Source organism: Phascolarctos cinereus, unplaced genomic scaffold (assembly GCF_003287225.1).
Source record: "Phascolarctos cinereus isolate Bilbo 61053 unplaced genomic scaffold, phaCin_HiC Scaffold_5;HRSCAF=322, whole genome shotgun sequence".
Classification (NCBI taxonomy): Eukaryota; Metazoa; Chordata; class Mammalia; order Diprotodontia; family Phascolarctidae; genus Phascolarctos; species Phascolarctos cinereus.
In genome coordinates this window covers 446,846,971-446,871,038 of record NW_027555958.1, presented here as the reverse complement: position 1 = coordinate 446,871,038, position 24,068 = coordinate 446,846,971, and the positions used below count along the sequence as shown (strand labels likewise).

Below are 24,068 nucleotides of genomic sequence, written 5' to 3'. Positions count from 1 at the left end.
CAGCTTCAGTTCTAACCTGCTCAAACACAGCCTGGATGGTCTAGGATCAAAGGAATGGCAGTTGGGGTGGGGGGAGAGGTTAACAGAAGTGGGAGGGTGGGGAAAACAGAAGGCTTCTGGGGAACAGCCAGAGAAAATCAATGTAGTAGGAGAACCCAGGATCAAGTTGCCCCAACTACCCAGAAATCTGATTCCCCCAACTACCCTGGATCCTACCCTCTCCACCTATCCCAGACTTCCCATCTACTTTGGACCTCATCCTCTCGTCTATTCCTGGACCCCCATCTACACTGAACACTCCCATCTACACTGGAGCCCTTCCCCTCCATCTATCCCTGAACACTTCATCTATACTGGACTCCATCACCATTTGTCCTCAACTCTCCCCCATCTACATTGGACACCCCCATCTACACTGGACCCCATCCCTTCTATCCATCCTTCCCATACACACTAGACCTCATCTCCTCTCCTCTCTCTATTCCTGAACCTGCTCATCTACACGGGACTCCAACCCCTCCATCTGTTCCTGAGCCCTGGACACTTTATTTCTTGCATACTACCAATCTACTCTTCCTTTGCGCCTAGGGTTGACTTTAAGGGCTCAGGTGCTGGTTTCTCACCAGCAACTCACGCCTGCAGGTCCCTGAGGCATGCGCATTCTGTCACAGCCTCCAGCTCTGGGGAAGCACCTACCTCTGCAGGGGCGGGACCGCGTTCCTCATTTGCATACCCATGATGCCTTGCTAGGGGGAGCCATCTCCTTCACTCTGGTTACTCAGCTCCGTCCTTCGGAATATTTTTCGGGGCTCTTGCTGCACACCGGGGCTTAGATCACGGGCGGTATCTCCTTGGATGTGGGCGGGGGGGGTGCGGCCGGCGAGTCAGGAAGCGCCCTGACTATACCCGGGCCGGGGCTCCTCTGGGAGGGGAGCCCACAAAGTGTTTGTATACTCTGGTTTCTCTTCAGATCGCATAAATCTTTCGCCTTTTACTAAAGATTTCCGTGGAGAGGAACAGTTATGAGTTTGGAACCAATTTTTTGAGGTCTTGCTTCGGCAAGACTATCTTTAACAGTTGGAAAAAAAAAGGTGAATGCGTGTCGATGTGCTGCTTTTTCGGGTTTTTCAGGGAGTCATGCCGTGAATTTGCTTTTTTGCGTTTTTTTCACGTCACTGTGACATTTTTTTGTTGTGTTCAGATTATTGAAGCACTCGATTGCGTTCGCCATGCTTCTAACGCCCAAAATTCGGTCTTGCTTTACCAGTGTTTTTCTCAGTTTTAACTCGCTGCGGGTTGGTTCCGTCTTTAGAGACTTTAAACAGTGTTTTTGTTGGAGGTAGTGCGGAACCGCACCTGTGCCGGGGGGGGGGGGGAGGCCAGGTCGCCCTGAGTTTACCCGGGGTGCCGAGGGAAGGCGAAAGGTGCTGCACGTTCAGTGGCTGGTCTTAGAATGTTATGTACTTTTTGTCTTTGCTGGTCATAGGATGTTTTGTACTTTCTGTGAAGAAGCTGGAACAAATGTTCATCTATTGTTGCAAAGTATTGTTTCTCCGAGCCTTTCTGCGTTTGAAAACAGGTTCTCAACTTTTCAACATAAGTAATGGAAGTTACTTGCTTTCAGAGGTAGGCATTTATTATGCGTGCTTTAATTTTTGTAGTTCTCAATTAGCTACGAAGCTACTTGAGGGAGAAAATCTGTTTTCAGATATTTGCTAGCTTTGTGATCTCGGGCAAGCCCCTGAACACTGCCTCAATTTCCTCCTCCAAACTACTCAGTATTTTTGCCAAAAAACAAAACAAAACAATACCAAAACAAACAAAAACAGATGGGGTCACAAAGAGTCAAATGACTAAAACGACTTCACAAAAATATTATTAGCAAATGAGGATTGGTTTCCTAGTTAGGAAAGTAAAATCTTTTTGAAACCAGAGGGTTTGTCCTACAGGATTTCAATTGGGGTCCCCAGCAACTAAGCAGCTAGTTTGTCCCCTCAATGGCCTGCATCTCTCTCATCTGTCCCCAGACCGACTCTGTGTTACTGAGTAAGTGAGCTTTCTTGGGCCTCTGTTTTCTATTCTATAAAGGAGGTAGCATAATTAATTAGAGGGTAGAGTTGGTGGACTCAGGAGGACCTGAATTCCAATTCCGACGAAAATATTTGCTTACAGGTTGTGTGTGACTCTGTCCTTTCTCAGCCTGTTTCTGTAAAATGTGGTCACTCCACATTTGTGAACCTTCAAATGCTACAGGTAAGCTATTATTACCAGAGAGCCTCAGTAACAGTAGTAGTAATAATAATAACAATAGCTAACTTACTGTGTGCCAGGTACTGTGCTAAACACTTTACAATTATTATCCCATTTAATCCTAAAGACAACCCTGGGAGTTGTAGGAGCAGTCTGTAATAATAGATACTATTATTATTATTCCTACTTCACAGATGAGGAAACTGAGATTAAATGACTTGCCCAAGGTCACAAAGTTTAGTAATGAGAAATGAGGTTGGGGGGGCTGAGCCAAGATGGTGGAGTAAAAGCTTGTGTGAGCTCTCCCCCAAACCCCTCCAAATACCTATAAAAAATGGCTCTAAACAAATTCTAAAGCAGCAGAACCCACAAAAAGACAGAGTGAAAAATTTCCAGCCCAAGACAACCTGGATGATTGATCGGAAAGGTGTATCGCGCCGGGGTGGGCGCGCAGCGTGGCGTGGGCGCGCAGGCTGCAGCAAACCTGGAGCAGGCCTCACAGGACTGAATCTAGAGCAGCTGTGGAGGTTTCCAGACTCCTCAATGCACGAATGCCAAAGACAACTTAGAAGGTCAGTGGGAAAAGTCTGTTTCAGTGCTGAGACAGGAAGGTGGGGTTTCAGCTCCATTCCCCAAGAGCGTGGCCCTGGGGTGGGAGGAAGCTGCTCCCGGAGCTTCCGGCCCACAGACTGAGGGGGAATCCAGCCGCTGATCAGAGAGGGATTGCAGGGATCTCTTTGCCAGTGCTGAGGCAGGAATCTCTTGCTTTGCCTGTGTTTGGATCTGGGCCACAGTTCTGGGTGGTGGTGCTGGGGTGAGGAGCGCTGGCGTGATGGAACTCGGAGTGGCTGTGGAGAGGAACCCTTCCTCACAGTTACAGGACAGAAAGGAATATTTGTGGTCACAGGCCAGGAAAGGAGTAAACACCTCGCTCCTTGTCATACCACCTTGGAAGAACTGAAAATTTACAGGGCCCTACAAGTATCTCTGAAAACAGCTATTCAAACCCCTGAAGCTTGGGACAGTACACTCTCCACATTGGAAGCAGACTCTTACCTTAACAAAGAGTTTAAAACTCAAGTAATTGGCTAGGATCATGAGCAAGCAGCGCAAAAAGAGACAGACCATAGAATCTTACTTTGGTGACAAAGAAGATCAAAATATACAACCAGAAGAAGACAACAAAGTCAAAGCTCCTACATCCAAAGCCTCCAAGAAAAATATGAATCAGTCCCAGGCCTTGGAAGAGCTCAAAAGGGATTTTGAGAAGCAAGTAAGGGAAGTAGAGGAAAAACTGAGAGTGATGCAAGAAAATCATGAAAAACAAGTCAACAGCTTGCTAAAGGAGACCCAAAAAATACTGAAGAAAATAACACCTTAAAAAATAGCCTAACCCAAATGGCAAAAGAGGTCCAAAAAGCCAATGAGGAGAAAAATGCCCTAAAAAGCAAAATTGGCCAAATGGAAAAGGAAGTCCAAAAGCTTACTGAAGAAAACACTGCCTTAAAAATTAGAGCAATTGGAAGATAGTGACTTTATGAGAAATCATGACACAGTAGAACAAATCCAAAAGAATGAAAAATTAGAAAACAATGTGAAATATCTCATTGGAAAAACAACTGACCTGGAAAATAGATCCAGGAGAGAGAATTTAAAAATTATTGGACTATCTGAAAGCCATGATCAAAAAAAGAGCCTAGACATCATCTTTCAAGAAATTATTAAGGAAAACTGCCCTGATATATTAGAACCAGAGGGCAAAATAGAAATTGAAAGAATCCACTGATCACCTCCTGAAAGAGATCCCCAAAGGAAAACTCCTAGGAATATTGTAGCCAAATTCCAGAGTTCCCAGGTCAAGGAGAAAATATTACAAGCTGTGAGAAATGAGATTGGATTTAAACTCAATCAATAAACATTAATTAAATGCCCACTACATGCAAGATGGGACAGTCCCTGCCCTCAAGGAGCTTACACTGGAATAGAGAAGACAATATATAAACACAAATGTACAAGGCAAAGCTATATACAGGATAAATAGGAAGTAAATAAAAAAGGGAAAACACTGGAATTAAGAGGGTTTAGGGAAGGCTTCCTGTAGATGGGATTTTAGTTGAGACTTCAAGCTGGTCAGATCAGAGGAGAGAGAGCTTTCCAGACATGGGGGACAGTCAAAAAAATGCCCAGATTGGAAAGATGGAGGGTCTTGTTCCAGAAACAGTCAGGAGGACTGTGTCACTAAATCAAAGAGCATGTGTTGGGGGGTAAAGTGTAAGAAGACTGGAAGGGAAGGAGGGGGCCAGGTTTTGAGGGGCTTTGAATGTCAAACAGGGCATTTTATACTTGCTCTTGGAGGCGTAAGGGAGACATTAGATTTTACTAAGCAATGGTGGTGCTTTAAGAAAACTGAATGGAAACTGTATGGAGGGGGAGAGAGCAGGCTTAGGACTCTCTACCCCCCAGGTTATTGATAATCCCAGCATGCAGTGATGAGGGCCTGCAGTGGAGTGGTGGCTGTGCCAGAGGAGAGAAGGAGGCATATTTGAGAGACATGGCCAAGGTGAAATTGACAGTCCTTGGCAGCAGCTCGGACGTGGGGGTGAGACAGAGGCAGAAGTCCAGGATGACTCCTGGGGGCTGAAAGGATGGTGTATAGCATAGGTATAGTAACAGAGAAGGGAGGGAAAGCAGATGGTTTGGGGGAAAGAGAATGAGTTCAGTTTTAGACATACTGAGTTTAAGATGTCTACTAGACAGCCAGTTTGGTTGGGATGACTGAAAGGCAGTGGGAGATTGAAAGTTGGCGGAAAGACTGGGGATTCGAGAATCATCAGCAAAAGTAAACCTATGGAAGCTGATGGGATCACCAAGTGAAGTATTATAGAGGAAAAAGAGAAGAGGACCCAGGACAAAACCTGAGGCGCACGTATGATTAGAGGGTGTGATCTGGAGGATCCAGCCAAGGAGAGCGAAGGAGCCATCAGAGAGGTAGGAGGAGATCCAGGAGAGAGGGGTGTCCTGAAAACCGAGAGAGATGAGAGTGATTGATGGGGGCAAAGGCTGCAGAGAGGTCAAGGAGAATGAGGATGGAGAAAAGATCACTGGATATGGCAGCTAGGAAATCCTTGGTAACTGGAGAGGGCAGCTTCAGTGGAATGATGAGGTCAGAAGCTGGATTGTAAGGGGTTAAGAAGAGAGTGAGAGGAAAGAGGAGGCGCCAGATCAAGGAAACGCCTTTTCAAGGAGCACAAAGGGCAGAAGGGATATAGAATGATAGGGATGGAAGGATCAAGGAAGGGGTTTCTTTCAGGATGGAAGAAACATGGGTATGTTTGTAGGCAGTAGGAAATGAGCCAATGGAGAAGGAGAGATTGAAAACAAGTGAGAGAGTGGAGATGACAGAGGAGACAGTGTGCTGGAGCAGATGGGATGGACCTGGATCTCTTGAACAGGCAGAGGAGTCAGCCTTGGTGAGGAGTAAGGCCACTTCATCCTGAGACAGGGGTGAAGGAGGAGAGATAGGCAGAAAGCTCTAAGGCAAGAAATGAATGAAAAAAACAGTTATTCAGTGCCTACAATGTGCCCATTCTCCCCTTCCTCCCTTCTACCATAGACACCAAAGTCATCTTCTTCCTGAAGGACTACTCTGATCTCTTTACTCTCCACTCAAGAAATGCTCTTGGCTCCTGGCTAGGATTAAATTGGGGCTTCTGGCTTTGACCCCCAGCCCTATTTATTACTCACTTTGATTTAGCCTGACTCCCTTGCTGTTCCAACCGAGACCCGTTAAAGACCTTAGCTTGAAAAGGCCAAGATCCCTCACTGCATCGGGCCATGTTCAGTCATCCTGATCTATATCTGGCCACTGGACCCAGATGGCTCCAGAGGAGAGAGTGAGGCTGGTGACTTTGCACAGGCCGCCCTCACTTAAATCCAATTCACTCGCAAGTCATGGCATCACCTCCCTGAGGTCATGGGCCTCTTTCAAGAACGAAGGACAAACAACAGCTTTGCTGCCCCTCCATGCATGCATGAAGATTTGTCTGGCCATGAGGACTCCTCTTCCTTCTCCTCCTCTCCTTCCTCTTTTTATCTCTCGTCTCCCCCCTCCCCCTCCCAGCCATGTGAACTGAGAGGACTCCGAAGGTCTGGCTGGCAAATGGAGGAAAATCAGTAATTAACATTTATAATCGATTACCATATGCCAGGCACTGTGCAACCCTGGGAGGTAGTACTATTATTATCCCCATTTTACAGTTGAGGAAACTGAGGGAGACAAAGGTTAAGTAACTTGTCCAGGGTCACACAGCTAGAAAGTGTTTGAGTTTGAATTTGAATTCAGATCTTCCCGACTGTACCCAGTGGGCCACCTGGCTTCTTGCTGGTCAGTGCCCACCGACTGTGCTGGGAGATGCTGGGAGAAGGCTCAAACAGAGGAGGCCCAGGATGGATGCATTTGGTCTCGAGCCTCGGGAATCTAAACTGAAGCACCCAGAGCAGAGATGAGGAGGGAGGCTAAAGTGAGGAGGGTCGTTGGGTGGGATCGCTTGGGGGAGAGGAAGCAGTCTGGGGCTGTCGAGAGTCCATCTGAGAGGAAAGACGCTACCTGCCTCGGTCACCCATCAGCTTTGTGACCTTGGGCAGCCTCCTTGCCTTCTCTGGGCCTGTTACCCTTCCTTACTAAGCTGGGCCTCACAAGCAATAGACTGTGGTGCCAGGGAGAGGGTGAGGAGAGCCTTAAGAGAGGTGAGTGTCATACGGAGGAAGACTGACAATGCGGGGAAACTGAAGCAGCGACCGAGCTCATCTGCATACCCACAATGCAGTGCGTCTAGGCTCGCCTTATCCGGCCGCCTGCAAGTGGCTTCTCGGGCGTCCAGGGGCCAGGGTCTGTCCTGGGCCGAACTGTTCCGCGTGGGGTCCCGAAGCAGAATGAAGGGGTTGCTGTCCCCCTGAGGGAGAATGGTCACCATGACCTTATTCGATATGACCACCGAAGGGTTTGGGCAGAGACCAAAGTCTGAGGTATACTCTGGTTTCTCTTCAGATCGCATAAATCTTTCGCCTTTTACTAAAGATTTCCGTGGAGAGGAACAGTTAAGAGTTTTTTATTAATTTTTTGAGGCCTCGTGTTTTGCGAGGCTCATATTCTAAAAGTCTTAAAAGTAGTTGTAAATTGCGATTTTCTTAGCACTTCCCGCTTCGCCATTAGGTGGCGTAGAAGGTAGTGTTATGATTTAATCGCGCAAAAGCTCTTAAGTAATCTTTGAGTGCGGTAATGGGGGTGCTTTGTTGAAGTGTTTTGGTGAAATTTAGGTGGTTGGGGTGCAGGTTTTGGATAGCAAGTTTGTAAGTGCGTAGTTAAGGAGGTGTTGGGGTATTCTCTGATCTTATGTATTTTTTTGTCCTTTTTCAGTCTGGTTCCCAAGATGTGGCGAGGGTATGGTTCTTTTTTTTTCCTTTTCGGGCGACGTATTGTAGTGGTTTTCCCTTTCGTTGTCCAGCTAATTTGACAGATGAAGAAACTGAGACAAACAGAACTAATGTATTTGTCCAAAGTAAAGCACAGCTAGTTAAGTGTCTGAAGTCAGATTTAAACTTCATGAAGACCAAGTCTTCCATGCTCCAGGCCCGGCCGTCTATCCACAGCGCCATCTAGCTGCCTGTGTGTGCTTTATGAAGTGAGTTTCTGAAGCTGGCTGAGAAAGGGAGAGGCCAGAGACAGATCAATCAGGACAGGTCGGATGGGTTTGCTCCTATTTTGTTGGTAGAGCTGAAGTTAGTGCCGCTTACAGAAGAACAGTCTGGTGATCTGTAACTACAGCCACAGAACTCATCGGACCCTCTGATCCGCTTCTGGGATGAAAGCCTACGGGTGGTTGTTAAAAGCTATACACAATACACAAAAATATTCCTAGCAGCTTTATTCGTAATAATGGAAAAATGGAAACCACCCACGTGCCCAGCTGCGGAATGTCTGAATCGAGAGGCCTGTGAGCGTCAGGGAATATTATTGTGCCAGACAAAATGACAAACACGTAAGACCGATACATGAAAGGTCATAGGAGGAAGAAGACTCAACATGCAATTAGGCCAAGAGGAGAACCCAGTAGACGAAAAAGCCGGAATCTGACAGCGCAGACCGGAGGGAGCTGGGGGGAGGCCCTGGGCCCCGGAGGCGGGGCTTTGCTGTGGGCATTTTGGTACATCCCACTCTATTCTCATCAGAATAGACGGGTCCCCGTCCAGTGACACCGTCTGGATTTTATGGTTTGATCACTGCCTTAACTTTATTTTTGGTTTCTAGACGATACTGAGCTGATAATAAAACATGCTTAAGAAAAGAGAGGGCAGGTTCCGGAAATGTGAATATAGGCACTGCCAGACTTGATGGGTTGGTTATGGTGAGGGAGGGAGAGAGGAGTCAAAGATTACAACGGAACTCCTAAGTCTAGGTGACAGGAAGATGATGCCCCTTGCCAGTAAGGGAGGGGGTTGGGGAAGGGGAGATAACGAGTTCAGTTTGGGTCATGTTGAACTTGAGATGTCTAGGGGACATCCAGATGGAGATGTGTCGACAAGATAATTCGGGACTGGGACTGAGGAGAGAGGTGAGGAATGCGTGTATAGATCTGGGAGTAATGTGAGTAGAAATGGTGATTGAGTTCATGGGCTTTGACAAGCTAGAAAGAATGTAGCGAGACAAGGGGACAGCTCTGGGCTAGAGGTCGACACACCAGGATTCCGAATCCTGTCTTTGCCACCCACTAGCTGTGTGACCTTGGGCAAGTCATCTGTATCTGGGGGGAGGGGGAGAGATTAAAAATCCTGAGAATGGGTGCAGGCAGTAAATAAAGGACCTGGCGCTGAGAGATCGGGGAGAGGGCTTGGCTGCGATAGTAGCCGCAGCCGCATGCTGAGGTCTTTATTACGGCCCAGCGCCAGTCCGGGTCAAAGACCCTGAAGAAGGTGCTGGAAAGCCGTAATCCTGGGCCTAGGTGTTCAAAACGGGGAGGGGGGTGGTACAGCACGGAGGATACCGGCAGCTGTAGTTCAGAGAAAGGCGGGGGAGTCTCCAGAGACCTGGGGGGCGACCCAGTCTAACTCGGTCACTTGGGCAGCTGCTCCAGGAAGTGGTGGTGCGCTCGGGGTGCGGTCCCCTTTCGTCGGCGGCCCTGGATGCCCCGGGTCGTTTCTCCTCGGCCCAAGGCGTGGTACTTCCAGGCCTCGGCAATTTGCTCCACCTGGGGGGTGGGGAGCGTGGACTGTAATTGTAGAAACTCTCCCGAGGGAAGGGGTTTCAGGGACGCACAGGAGGTTGGGGGTGGGGCTCCCTGGGGAGAGTGCACAGTAGGGACTCCTTGGGGGGAACACTCCTGGGGGGGCACACAGTAAGGGGTCTCTGGGAGGTGCACAATAAGGACTGTGGAGTCCTTGTAGAAGGCGGGGGGTCGCATGGCAGGGGCATCCTGTGGAAAACGCACAGTAAAGGAAGCCTGGGAGGTGCACCGTAAAGACCAGGGCGAGGGGCACACAGTAGGGGTTTTCTGGGTGGAGAGGCTGAGTCTAGCGGCCAGCGAGTGGCTCCCCTGCGGCCGCAGGGAGTCGTCCCCTACCGGTATGAAAGGCTCGACCCGGTTTTGCTCCTCCAGCGAGCTCAGCTCGGAGGGGGACAGTAGAGGCAGCCGCAGCTCTCCCACTACGGCCTGTGCCACCTGGCCCATAGGCTGCTCCAGCACCGCCTGAAAGAGAGCCCCGCCCCCGCCCCGGCCTCGCATCTCGGGTCATTCCATCCCTGCCCCCGCCCCGGCCTTGCATCTCGGGTCGTTCCAGCCCTGCCCAGGACCAGGCCCTACCCTGCTCTGCCCTGGGGGTCCGCCTCCCCCGAATCCTGCCCCGGTCTTCTCCGGGATGCTTTCTCAGAGATCAGCTAGTCCACTCCCGTCGGGAAGCCTGAGGCAGCCTAGAGAGGGCGGGCAACTCGCCCAAGAGGGGTCCCTGGCGCACTGGCCCAGGCCCGGGGCTCACCGAGCTGACCCTCGCCCAGTGGCGGGTGGCAGCCACAAGCTCGACCTCGTCCACTGCCAAGTGGTCACTGTGCAGCACTGCTAACAAGGCGGCCGGCGAGAGCTCGTGGAAGGCTGGGGTCCTCAGCACGTCCTGCCAAGGCAGCTCGGGCTCAGGGCGGTCCCCTCCCTGCCGCCCTCCCCTTCCCTACTCCCCCTGGGGCTAGGCGTCTTTGGCGGTACCTGGGCATGCCGCTCGATGAAATTCAGGCACTTCTCCCGCAACTGCCGCAACCCAAAGGTCACTGCCACCTGTCCAGGACACAGGCAGATGAGGCTCAAGCCCGGGCTGCCCCAGATGGGAGAGCAGGCTTCCTGTCTAGCCTCTCTCAGGAGGATCTGAGTTCAAATGTGGTGTCAGACACTACCAGCCATGGGCAAGTCACTGAACTCCTACCTCAGTTTCCTCCCCTCTAAAATGAGGGTAATAGCAGCACCTCCTTCCCAGGTGGTATGGGTCAAATCAAATATATCTTTCTTTTTTTAATTTTAATTTTATTTTATTTTTAGGCAATTGGGGTTAAGTGACTTGCCCAGGGTCACACAGGTAGTACTTGTCAATGTTTGGTCTGAGGCTGAATTTGAACTGAGGTCCTCCTGACTTCAGGGCTGGAGTTCTATCCACTGTGCCACCACACCACCCCTCAAATGAAATATTTCTAAAACGGCTCCTGGCACACTTAATGAATGCTTGTTCCTTTCCTGTGAAATGGGAGGGAGTGGAAGTCTGGCCTAACAGAATGGATCACGGGAACATAGCTTTAGAGCAGGAGAGAGTCTTTCTAGAAGCTTGCAGATGGCTGCATCGATGGTCCTGGTTCAAGGCAAACCTAAAGGTTCATGGGAGAGCTGAGAACAGACCTCTGGCAGACACAGTTTGCCAGCCAGGTGGAGGGTGGAGACGCGGAAGGGAGGAGCGTCAAAGCAGCATCAGCACCAGCAGCTGCTGACGCTGAGACAGCTTCATATCGGGGCCAGGAATTATTCATAACCACCCCAGCTGTGGCTAACAGGCTTTCTGGTTTACCTCGTGTTTTCTGAACAACAGGGGTGGGGGGGGAAGGGAGAGGGGAGAAGGTAGGGATCCTGATCATACCCATGACACAGATGGGCCAAGGACAGACTGAGGTGTCCTCACCCCTTGGCCCCTCTACAGGTCTCAGAGAGGGATGGGGAGGCAAGGCCAATGCTGAACATTTACAAATGAGGAAATGGGGGGAGGGGCAGCAGGCTGAGGGGCTCGATTCATACAGCTTCAGTCACAGCCCACAGCCACCTGTTCATCACAACAGGAAATAGTGAAAGGTGAAGGTCAGGAGGGTTACAGCTATTCTTAGCCCTGGGGCCTGAGCACCTGACCCTTCTCTGGGACTTCCGGGGGTGCCCAGCTGAGTGAGCAATCCCTAGGGTTGTGCTTGGCTTAACAAGTGGCCAGGGCAGGGGCCAGTCCCCAGGGCCCTAACAGGCATTTCCCATCCTCACAAAAGCCAGGTAGGCAGGGTCCAGCCTCATAGGCACCTTCATGATTATTTGACACACTTACACCCCCCCCTCCACCTCCTCCCCCACACCTCTCTTATGAGAGAAAGAGTCATGACAAGCTGTCTCCTGCCCTTAGGAGGCTCCTAGTCCGGAGGCACCGAGAAGGAGAAGCCTTAGACCCTGCCCTCAGGGGGCTCCCAATCTAAGGGGAACAGGAACAGGAATCGGGCTCTGGTCTCAGGGGGCTCTCAGTCTGGGAGACAGAAAAAAAAAAAAAGGAGGCTGCCTGCCTATAGTCAAGGAGGATCAGAGCTCTGGAGCTGGGCTTTGAAGGATGAGAAATTGCTGCAGGTGCAGAGACCTAAGGCCAGTCCAATGAGGACCTGCCCAGGGCTCACAGAAACCCATCATTCTGAGGCCCCTTCGCAGGCATCGGGGGTCCCTTCCACACCTACCTGCACTCAACCAGACTGGACTCTGTGATCATAATCATGAGGCCTGCTGGGCCCTTGCTTTCTCTTCCTCATGTGGCTGGGACTAGGTGTGGGGGTGCATGTGTGGATGGGGGAGACTGGGGCTCTGGACTCACCTGTAGGGCCTCACAGACCAGCTCCATGTCCAAGTTCTGCACCACAAATTCTACACACAGCTGGGGTAGAAACAGAGGCAGGGGTTTGGGGAGAGGGGAAGAAGACAAACCCTCTGTAGCCCCCCCAGCTCCCTCCAACACCATGGTATGTCCCCGGAAAGAGGCGGCCCACACATTCAGGCAGTGACAGAGAGGTCTGGGTGTTGGTGACCTTCTGGGGGGACTGCAGACCTGTCCCAGGCTGGCCCCCAACAAATGACATGAAGATATCACACCTAGGTTCAAATCCTGCTCGTTATGTTACCTTGGTCAAACCCCTGCCCTGTCTGAGCTGTTTCCCTCATTTAAAAACAAGGTCCTTTCCTGCCTTAAATCTGTGATCCTCACTCTTCAACACCATGTTACTCAGGCCCCAGCTGTATAGGGAATATTCTCTGTCCATCCCTGGAAAGAGGTAAAAACACCTCCATGGGGTAAGCAGGGGCTCCAGGGGAGGGGCTGAAGACTGGGGAGCTGGCCAGGCCTGATGAGGTTGGCTCTTCCCTGGATCACCAAGGGGGACTATATAGGGCCTAAACTGCATAGGAAGTATGTATGTGGGGTGAGGGTGGAATGAGCAGGGTCTGCCATAGGAAATGTCCCTGAAAACTGGGGCTCTTGAGTCCTGAGGCCTCAGAATCCCCTTCAGACTGAAGAAAAATTATTTAGATGGGCTAGGCCAGGAGGTAAGAGGGTGCAAAGGTGTGGAGGTGGGAATTGTTCAGAGACAGTACATTGACCAGGACTTCTGGGGGCCCCAAAGGACCAGTGACAGTAGCTCTTCAGGGCTTTCCCGTGGCTTTAGCTGCTGCTGCTACTGCTGCATTTAACAGGCTTCCTGAACTCATGGTAATCTCTGATCATTGCACAGGGGGTCCATCAGTTCTAGCCATTCTGCTGAGGGCCTCAGACTGATGTGGGGGGTCTTCTGTGCAGGAGTAGATAGGAGATGAGGCTGCAAAGGCTGGGCTCTAAGGTTGGGCAGCTTCAGGCCAGCTGCCATCAGCCCCATTCTATGTCCATACATACTCACACCCCCATCCACATAAACATGCCCATTGCACCAACTTAACACACCTAACTTCTGGGGGGCTGAAGCCTGTTGTTGTGCCCTTCCTGGGGGCATCAGGGGCTATGAGAAAGGGAAAGGAGGCAGCAGGAACAGGGACTGAGCCCCAGGAGAATATGGCCACTAGCAGGCTCAACAGGGCAGGGGTGGTGGGGGAGGGTCGGTGTATACTAGGGCAAACCTATCCTCTGCCCTATCACCCTGGGATGGGGAGGGGCAGCCCCATCTTACTAGGTGCCAGCCCATAATTGACTATGGAGCCAGGCAGGACTGGGCACATTCCCAGGAATTCCTGAATAGGCCTCTCGGTCCTGCCTGCCTGGACCTCCACACATGGTGAGGGCTGGGTTTGGAGGCATTCCTAACCCCTCACTGTCATACCCCTTCCAACTTAGGTCCAAGCTCCCAGCCTGCCCTGCACCCTTGTCTCCTTAAACCCCCCACCCAAAGCTCCAACCTCTCCCTTCTTGAAGATTCCAAGGCAGCTGATGGGGCAGCAAGCTTGAAGCCAGACAAACAGAACTAGGGAGAATGAGTTCAAAAGGCCTCTCATTTTACAGAGGGGAAAACTGAGGCTAGAAGAGATGACCTATTTGGCATCACAAGGGGAGTGGGGAGTGGGTCAAGATTCAAACCCCTGTCTTCTACCTCCAGACTTATCACTCCCCACAATGTACCTTCCTGCCCCTCTGGGTCCATCTCAACTTCTTCAGGCCCAGTACCCACATCAGACCCTTGCCCTCTCCCTGCCCAGCCTGGCCAGGAAGCGGCTCATCTATCCAAGGCTTGGAGGTTGCCCTAGGGGGCCCTTACCTGGCATTGCCAGCCTGCCTTCCCATCCCCCCTACCTCTCGAAGCTCAGACAGCCCATATTCCAACGATGAAATCAGCACTTCCAGGACCTGTAGATGAGGAGGGGTGGGGCCGAGGTCAGAGAGAGGCAGGGTCCAGAATGGATGGCCCAAGATGTGACTCCCACCCCTGCCAGCCCCCTCCACCTACTGTGCGCCTGTCCAAGGTGATACTGTTGGTGTAGAGGAACTCCAGCACCGTTAAGAAGGCCTCAGGAGGTACGTCAGCCAGGACTACGGGCTCCTCTGGGGCACCCCCCCCAGGGTTCTCAGCACTCAGGAGCTGACGGAAGTAGTCGCACCGGGAGCTCAGGAGGCAGCGGTGGGCCCACACTTCCCTCCGGTCTTGGCCCACCAAGAACCGCACATCACTGGGAGAGATAAATGTTGGGGGCCCCCGCCCCACCCCGGTCATCCAGGCCTCAGCCCCTCAGGTGTGGCTGAACCACCCTGGGGAACTGGGCCTGCTCTCAGATAGGAATCAGAATAGGATGCTCGGCAATGCTAGGCAGCCATGGGACAGTAACAGTCAGTGGTCTGCAGGGGGCAGAGAACAGCCAGCCTCCCCCAGCCTGAGCTGGCCTTCTCTAGGGATGGAAAGAGCTTTCCAGCCTCCCCAGCTGTGTGACTCATGCCTATCCTCAGGCACCTTTGAAAGGCAGGATGCAGAGAGGTGCACACTGGGGCCCTGCATCCTGGGACCTTGAAGACAAGCCCACAGCTTTTCTGGGGCTGCTAACTCAGCGTTTCCTCACTGGGTTCCATCACCGCCACCGCAAGGAGGCCCTTCCACCCCCTCCTAGCCAGATGTTGAATCTTGTCTGAGGTTATGTTTAGGGTGTGGGTGGGGGCAGAGGTGGGGTAGTTAGGCCTGAGGACCCGAGGTCCTCCAGGAATCCACCAGGCTCTCTTCACTTCACTCTCCCCCAGATGGGGCCCAGCCACCAGCATCAGGAGTGGAGCTTGGGTCTTGGAAATCGGGGCTGAGTAACTGTGGACAAATGCCTTGCCGTCTGCCCCTCAGATCAATCAGTTGTGAATGAGGGACTCATCTTGGACTTCAGGACCAGGACGGGGTCTTTGGGGGTCAGGGCCTGGGTGGGGGATTGGCCACTCCTGCTACTGAAGCCCGTGGCTGCTGGGGGCTGGGGTCAGAGGAGGAGGGAAGGAAATGCTGAGGGGTTGGTAAAATTTGCCACCCACAGGTTTCCACTGGAGACCTGGCTGGGCTGCGCCCACTTTCCTAACATGCTCTTTGAAAGGGTTAAGAGTTAAAGAGAAATCGGAAAGCCTGGGGTTCCACACCAGAGCCAGCGGGGGTGGTGCTGATGCAGCTGTAGCCCCTGCTGGGGGGGGAGGGGAAGGTGCCTCCATCCTCCCAGCTCCAGGGAGTCCCCTGGGAGGCCCAGTGAGCTGGGGGGCAGCTCTCTCAGGCTTCAGCTGCCTAGCATGTTCCTCGGGCCACTCCTTACATGTGCTACCATACCACCTTCAAGAACCCAGGGTCACCCTCAAGAACCCAGACTGACTCAGAATTGGAGGAAGGCATCTGGTCCAATCCAGAGCCATAGAAAGGGCGGGCATCCGGCCTCACCTGGTTCCGACCACTGCCTGAGACTGAACCTTCCGCCCTGGGACAGCTCCCATGGCAAGTCCAGCCTCAACCAGTCTCTGTAGCTTCTCCTCCAAGGGTCCTATTCCTGCCTTCTAGGAAGGCTGAGCCCTCTTCCACATGCAGCTTGGGGAAGCTTGAGGACAGCGACCGTGCGCCCCTGTGTGACATCACCCGGTGATGCAGATGAGGCTGACCTGCTAATTGACTGACTGACTGACTGACCAAGGCAGAGTCACTCCGGGCAGGAGATTCCATGTTCCTATGCAGGCCATTTGAATTGTTAAATTCCTTTTCTTGGCTGCCCCCATCACCCTGATGTCTCATATTGAGCTAGGGGTCCACTCAGACCCCAGATCTTTTTCAGAACAAGAGCTGTCTAACCACTCTCCTCCACCCTCCATATGGAAAATTGATTTTTGAGACCAAGTTTCAGGCTTTCCGTTTGTAATGAAGTTATCCTATTAGATCTGGCTCAATCTTGCCCGTCAAGATTGTTTTGGGTCCTATGTCATCCAATGCGCCAGTTCTGTATGTTACCTAAAGATATGATAAATGTTTGATCTCTACCAGTATCTGAGCCATTGATTAAAATGTTAAACTGAGGCAGCTAGGTGGTGAGGTGCATAAAGCACCAGCCCTGGAGTCAAAAGGACCCGAGTTCAAATCCAGCCTCAGACACTTTCTAGCTGTGTGACCCTGGGCAAGTCACTTAACTCTGATTGCCTTAAAAAAAAAAAGTCAAAAAATGTTAAACAGCTCACAGATCAGCACAGATCCCTGGGGCACTCCTGCCAAGCTGACATTGACACTGAACCTCTCATTAATGGTTAACCTGCCTCCTCAGGGTATTTGAGGCACCCCCTTTTCCCAGCTTCTGGCCCTGCACAAAACCCAGACAAATCATCCATAAGGCTAGAAAGACTTGTTTGTTCTTCTGGCCTAGGTTTCAGCCCCCTCTGCCCTGCCTAGAGGAGGTACCCGAGCTCAGGGTCTGAGAAGGAGGACAACAGCAGGGGGTGCTGGCCGGCCTGCCCAGTGCACCCCGCCTCCAAGGCACCTTACTCCACTGCTTTTCCCAGGCATCTTCCAGCCCCTGGATTCCCTAGCCTGGGTCTGGTGGTTCCAAGGTCTCTGTCAGCTACAAGCAGCCTTTTGAAGCTCCCAGGCTACCCTGTCCAGCAGAGTCTCCATGGCTGGGATCCTGGCAGGAGACCTAGAGCAGGCCAAGGAGGAGCCCAGCTGCCAACCCTCCAAGGGAGGGGGGAGAGCACTGACAGGCCCCATCTGTGTGGGGCAGGAGAAAAGAGGGGAAAGTCACTGAATCTGACCTTCATAGGCCCAGCCCAGAGCACTGCCAGGGACCTTGAAGTCGTCACAAAGTCACCAGGGTCTCTAATCCAAAACCTCCCCCTTACCCTCAGGCAGCCTCTCTGGACCCCAGGCAGGGTTGAGGGAGGAGAGGCTAGAAAGGAGGGAGGGCAGTCCTAGCTCTAGGGCTGGAAGGGGCTGTCTTGTCTAAGACCCTCATTTTACAGAAGAAGAAACTGAGTCTCAGGGAGAGACCAAAAATCATATAGCTAGTAAGTGCAAAGCCAAGATTGAAACCCAAGACCCTCGATCCCAAATCCTGCATCATTCTTGCTACCACTGGAGGGGAGAGGAGAGGGGGCCCGGGATGGACCAGACAAGAGTAGAACAGAAGTTGTCTGTCCCAGTGGGTCCTTCCCCCTCAGCAGGGATGCTGGGAACTCCTTCATCCTCTTTCAATGGCAGTAACAGGATGGGACCAGGGACATACCTGCTGGTGTCCATCACCCTGGGGCTAAGTTCAGTGTAGCACTCCTGTTCTGCTTGGAGTGGAAAAGCAGAGGCCAGCCCAAGAGAGAGCCAAGCTGACCTCCCTCCCACCCAGGGATCTCCCCTCCCCATCCCACTCCCAACCTGGCACTTCCCTGGATTGGGCTGTGCAGGGCAAGGACATTATGCCAATAGCTTGCTCGAGGCACTACCCAATTGGACCCCAGCCAGGAAAACCAATCAAGACCTGGGAGACGGCCAGGGGCAAGCACCATAGGGAAAGTGGGAGAAGCAACCTGCTGATCCAGCCCTGCCCTGCCTCCTGATACTGGTCTCCTGACAGCCCAGCCCACACTAATCACCGCCCTCCCTGGCCTCTTGCCTTCAGAGTCTGAAGCACCCATGGGGTCATAGCATCTAAAGCCTTGGAGGACAGGATCACAGAGGAAGGCTCAGAGATCATGTAATCCAACCTATAACTGACCAAGAGACTCTATAGCTGCAGCCTCCGTGGAAGGGGGCACCCAGCCTGTACTTGCAGACCTCCACTGACAGGGAGCTCACTTCCTCTACCGGCAGCCCTTCCACTCTGGGATAGCTCGAAAGGTGAGGAAGTTCTTCCATAAATGGACCCTAAGTTTGCCTCTTGACAAATCCTCCCTCCCACATTGCTCCCAATTCTGCCATTAGGGCCCAAACAGAACAGGTCTGACCCTTCTACTACATGAGGATGTCTCCCACATGACTTGATCTTCCCTTCTACAGCCTAACAATGTTCAGTTCCTCCAACAGGTTCTCTTCACAGGACTCCAGGCCCTTCCTCTGGACACACTGCCCCTCGATCACATCCTTCCTATTCTGGAATGCCTAGTACTGACCACAGCACTGCAGAGGAGATGTGCCCCAAGCAGAGCTCAGGGGAACCATGGCCTCCCTGTTTCTGGAAGCTCTGCTCATTAGCCTTCTCATCCACCATGCCATACTTTGATGTATATTGAGCCTGGGGTCCCTTAAAACCTCCAGATCCTTGGCCTCTCCAATCCGGTATTGATGACATTGGTTCTCAGAACTGAGAATAACTCCACTGGTGCCAAGTACAGAGCTGGGCACATGGGAGGCATACAGAATATGACAATAAGTCCCAGGGTGTTAAAGCTGGAAGAGGGTAATCTAGCTGAAGCCCCTCAGAGAACAAGCAGAGAAACAGAGACGCAGAGAGCTAGGCGATTTGGCCAGGTTCAGAGGCTAGCAAAGCAGGCTTCCTGCCTCCAGGCATGAAGCCAAATTAGACTATGTGCTGCTTGAGGGCAGGACACAGCTCTCCTCCTTTTCTTAGGCCTCTTCCCAGCACAGATGGAAGATCAGTCTTTGATGGCCCAGAAGAGCCAGTCACCCCTTGTCCTCTCTGGTCCTGGGCCATCTCATTAGGCTGCCTATTCTAGAGCACTCCCCCCACAGTCAGTGACCCAACCCTCCAATCCCCATTAGCCAGTCAGGAAGTTTCCTGGGGGCTGAGCACCCCTAGACATCACCTGGTACCATACTGCTTCTCCTGAGAGAAGTGTGGGCAGGGACCTCATTGACCAAAGTAGGAAAATGTCCCTTACCATCCAAGGCTCCAACTAGACCACCACACACAGGGTCTCTGCCTCAAAAATGTGTGTGCCATTGGGTGCCCTGGTTAGGTTGCAAAGCTGGGTAGAGGAGGAAAGGTTAAGCTTCTGCAGGTAGACCCAGCCATGTCCAGAGCCAGTCAGAGACAAGGACCAAACAGGGCCTTCTCTGAGTAGACCCAGACAGGCACCCCCCCATCCCACAGGGAAACTGGAAGATCATGGAGTTTGGAAGCTTTGGAACCCAGGCTGAACTAGGGAGGGAGCGTTAGTGAACAGCAAGGAACAGCAGAGAGCCAGAGGGGGGACAAGCACAGTCCCCCTCTTTTGGGAAGAACAGCTGAAGTGAGAACTGAAATAACGAGGGATGGGGGTGCCTAGCCCCACCCCCAACCTTTGTCATCTGCCCGGCTCACGCTCACAGCCTCTGGGGCACCTCACCTCTCAGCAGTGGTCCCCCAGCTCAGCAGGGCACCCTCATCTCCATCCAGCCCCCAACTCATTCTCTTCCTCCCACAAACCTCCTCATCCTCTGAGTCACCAAGACTGAAACCTGAGTCACTTGCCTCCAGCCTCCAGCCCTTTATCCAATCCTTCCTCCACACTAGTCTTTCTTCAGCACTAGCTTCATGATGTCATTCCTCACTCTCCAACCTCTTTAGCTTGGCATTTAAGACCCTCCCCAAGAGGATCCCTTTGTCCCAAGCAAACAGGTCCCCCCGCCCAAGTACTGCCTGGATGCTTCTGTCTTTCCTTCCATGGTTATCCCCCTCCTCTGAGGCCCAGTTGGGGGCCCCCTCCTCTGAGAATCTTTCTTTGCCCCCTCCCCCAGCTCTTGGTGGCTTTATCCTTCCTCTTTCCCTCCTCTCTCCCTCCCACCAGGACAACAGACTGTCCCAATGACTTGTCACTCAGCACTGGGCTTGCTTGGACTCAAACATAGGTGCCTCTGCCAAGGGTGGGGACATGGCCATTGTGCCTAACCCCTGCAGAATCAGAATCATTGAACCAGAGTCAGAAAAGCCCTCAGAGGCACTTATCCAAGATGTATCTGAAAGAAATGCCCAGCAAGTAGTCATCCAGATTCTGCTAGAATATCTCCAGGAAGGGAAGCTCACTACTTCTTTAGGCAGCACACAATACATTCTCAAAAAAAAAAAAAGGTGCTCTTGATAGAAGGCTGTGGAGAGAGCCCTGGACCCCAGCTCTTAACTGTTTGTGTGGCTCTCATTCCCTCTCTGGTGTTCAGTTTTCCTATCTGTAAAATGAAATGCTGACCTGGGTGATATCTAAGGATCCTCCTTGCTGTCTGGAGTCTGAAGACCTGGGCTGGACTCAGGTCTGCTACTTAATGTGTAAAGCCCTTTCTCTGAATCTCAGTTTTCTCCTCTATAAAATGGGGAGCATAATGGTTTCCCTAGCAGTGCTATGGTCAAGTGCTTTGGCAAGCCTAACTTCTCTAGGAAGTGTAGGGCTGAGCAGGAGACTCCCAGGGCACCAACAGGGTAGAAGTGCCAGGAAGAAGAGCTCAGAATAGCCTTGTACATATGACACCCTTAGGTTTACTTTGATCCCTAGGCAAGTCATGAGAGCTGGACAGCTCCTTTCCACTCCGGACCTGTCCCTACTGGTGTCAGATGCCCACTGACCTCTTCTCCCTGCTGAGGCTGACTGCTGTCCACCAGCCTCACTGTGCCCCATGCCCAGTGTGCCCACACCTCTGCCTGGACTGGAGAACTTATAGAAACCTAGACTGAGACAAGCAAGGGCCCTATGCAGAACAAATGGCAGAGCTAGGATTCGAACCCGGGTCTCTGGCTCTAAAACTTATGCTCTTTCTCTTATGCCATCTGTGGAAGCCCCCAAGCTGGCACTGCTGCCCACTACTAGTGGTCAGAGTCCCATCTGAGTTTGAGAAGGCCAGTTGGGATTGCCTGAGGGGAAGGGAGGGTGATGTTTGGAGTATAGAAGGGTCCCATGAAGCTACCCTCTAGGCTGAGGAGTGATGGAGGTGGGGGAGCTTTGAAGTCAGGGGCCCCACCTTGCAAGTATGTTCACCCCCCCATCTCATCCCACCTGTTACCTCAAGCAAGTCCATTTCTCACTCTGGCCTCAGTTTCTTGCTTTGTAAAATGGGAAAGTTCAACTTGCTGATTTCCAAGGATCCTTCCAGATTCAATAAGACAGTAGGAGTTGGAGCTTGGGCTGCCTTAAGAGAGGCCAAGTTTCCAGGAATAAAGAGGGGAGAGTTCTCCTTGTCTAGGCCCAGGGCCAGCCACTCCTGGGAGACTTTGGCTCTGGGTCATTCGGTTGTTGGAGGGCATTAATAAGCTGGACAGCATCTGGGGAAAGTGACTAAAATGGGCAGGAGGAGGACTGAGGGAAGGAGCTAGCCACGTTTGGGGGGAAACTCAGTCTAGCAGAGAGGTATCTTCAAGTATCCTTGGGACTGTGCCAGAGGTCAGAAAAATGGGCCTTCTTGGGTGAGGCTCCAGAGGGCAGAGCCAAGAGCTATGGGGGACGGTGGGGGTGGGAGTGGGGGAGACTACAGAGACTGAATTGCAGGGGAAGCTTCCCAGCGCTGAGAGCTGTCCAGAAGTAGAAGTGGTTGCTACAGAAGGCAGTGGCCTCCCCATTGAAGGGAATCTTCAAGCACAAGTTGCATGACCCCTTGTCAGGGATGCTTTGGGGGTGGTGGGTAGTCTTAGTCAAGGGCAAGTTGGAGGCTCAGGGAAATCCCTGGCAGAGCTGAGAGAGGGCGTTCCCCTGGCACACGCAGGGTCCGGTTCCCTCGGGCACAGGTGTGGTGCACACATGCACTCACACACCCTGTCACACAAGCACTGTCTCACACAGTAAGTGTGACACTCACATGCCTTGTAGACCACTCGCCCCCGGGCACCCTGGGCCCAGCCCGTGGCCCCTCGTTCCTGAGCACCGGCTTTGCTAGCTTGCGCTCACACCAGCATACTCAGGCGTACGCTCAGCCTGTGCCCAAGCTTCTCCAGGGTTACACCTGGCACTGACCGCTCCCGCCCACGTCGCAGGGCTCACCTGAAGCGCGCACAGTTGAGCAGACCCCGCAGGGCAGCCCTGAAGGTGGCTGGGTCTCCTTGCACCGAGTGGGGCGGAACCTGGGCCGGAGCTCCGCCTGGCGGCCCTCCGGGGGGTCCCATGATCCAGGCTGGGAGGGACGAGGTTAAGGGCGCGGCGGCCAAGCCCGCGCCCAAACCCAAGCCCAAGCCTTAACAAGAAGATCACACCGGGCCCGAGACCTGGAGTCTTCCTGGCGGGAACGGCAGCGGACGCGGGCTGGATACAACAAATGCTGTTGCCGCCGCAGTTGGCGCGGGGGGTCCCGGCCCCAGACAGCCCCGGCCGGGCCCCCCCCAAGAGCTCCCAGCCCTTAGGCATGGAATCCCCGTGTTGGCGTCACTTCCGGTCACTGAGGTCCGGGCCAGCCCCTCCCGGGCGCTGTGCGCAGCGCCCCGGGAACCTCCCTCCACGCGCCCTCCTCCCCTGGGCAGCGCCGCAGCCACCACCGGGCTGAGCTTCTCGAGCCCCGATAGAGCAGCCTGACCCATGTGCAGCCAGGCCCGGTTCCGCTGCCCAGGACCTCAGGAGGGCCGGGCTCAGCAGCCTCGAACAGGTCCCCTGGGACCCTGGCCTGGTCAGGCAGGGGCAGCAGCTCAGGCCCCTGGGCCCCCGTAGCGCCCCCTATCCCAGGCTGGGACGGGGGCAGAAGCCCTGAGGTCACAGTGAGGGGAGTGCTTGGCATCTCCTCCCACCCCCACCCTTTGGGTTGACTCATTCCAATCAATGGGTGACCCTTGGGGCTGAGCTCAGGTGATAGCCGTTCTCTCCCTCCTGACTCATCCCTGGCACAAAGCTTAGCTCTCCCAGGAATGAGGGAGGGAGGAAGGAGGAGGCAGGCCCTCAATACACACCCCTCAATAGCCCCAGGGGCAGAGTTATGGGATGACTGAGAGTCTGAGGGCCTGGGTTCAGAACCTGTCTTAGCCCACCACTCCAATATCTTTGCCAAGAAAACCACAAATGCCGTGTACCAAAATACAGTCAAAATGGGTACACGATTTAGATATAAAGACTGATACTATAAGCAAAATGAGAGAGCAAAGAATAGTTTACCTGTCATATTTATGGAGAACAGAAGAATGTATGACCAAACAAGAGATAGAGAACATTATGAAATGCAAAATGGATGATTTTGATTACATGAAATTGAAAAGTTTTTGCACAAACAAAACCAATGCATAGGAGGGAAGCAGAAAACTGGGAAAGAAGTTTTACAATCAGTGTCTCTGATAAAAGCTTCATTTCTAAAATATAAAGAACTGAGTCAAATTTATAAGAATACAAGTCATTCCCCAGTTGATGAATAGTCAAAGGATATGAACAGGCAGTTTTCAGAGGAAGAAATTAAAGCTATCTATAGTCATATGAAAAAATGCTCTAAATCATTATTGATTAGAGAAATGCAAATCAAAACAATTCTGAGGTACCACATCACACCTATCAGGTTGGCTAACATGACAAAACAGGAAAATGATAAATGTTGAAGAAGACGTGGGAAAATTGGAACACTAATGCATTGTTGGTGGAATCGTGAACTGATCCAACCATTCTGGAGAACAATTTGGAACTATGCCCAAAGGGTTACAAAAATGTGCAGACCC

General features: G+C 52.4%; 1 protein-coding gene, 1 long non-coding RNA gene and 2 other non-coding genes across 5 annotated transcripts; 3 read left to right on the top strand and 1 right to left on the bottom strand.

Moving 5' to 3' along the window:
* Positions 1–747: 747 nt before the first annotated feature.
* On the top strand, positions 748–8,598 carry LOC110209266 (uncharacterized). Of its 2 annotated transcripts, XR_013487417.1 has the most exons (5): positions 748–1,091; positions 1,487–1,626; positions 2,173–2,253; positions 2,647–2,822; positions 7,667–8,598. It is a non-coding gene; the product is annotated as an uncharacterized LOC110209266 (long non-coding RNA). The 2 variants fall into 2 exon arrangements; XR_002324770.2 differs by lacking the exon at positions 2,647–2,822.
* On the top strand, positions 951–1,066 carry LOC144458157 (U5 spliceosomal RNA). The gene has a single exon (XR_013487704.1). It is a non-coding gene; the product is annotated as a U5 spliceosomal RNA (small nuclear RNA).
* On the top strand, positions 7,278–7,394 carry LOC144458156 (U5 spliceosomal RNA). Its single transcript, XR_013487703.1, has one exon. It is a non-coding gene; the product is annotated as a U5 spliceosomal RNA (small nuclear RNA).
* On the bottom strand, positions 8,514–22,633 carry BTBD19 (BTB domain containing 19). Its single transcript, XM_020987569.2, has 8 exons — positions 22,426–22,633; positions 14,498–14,717; positions 14,344–14,397; positions 12,388–12,447; positions 10,500–10,568; positions 10,279–10,410; positions 9,867–9,992; positions 8,514–9,494 (listed from the first exon to the last, which is right to left on the bottom strand). The coding sequence occupies exons 1-8, from the start codon at positions 22,545–22,547 to the stop codon at positions 9,360–9,362; spliced, it is 918 nt and encodes a 305-aa protein (XP_020843228.1). The 5' UTR covers positions 22,548–22,633; the 3' UTR covers positions 8,514–9,359.
* Positions 22,634–24,068: the final 1,435 nt, after the last annotated feature.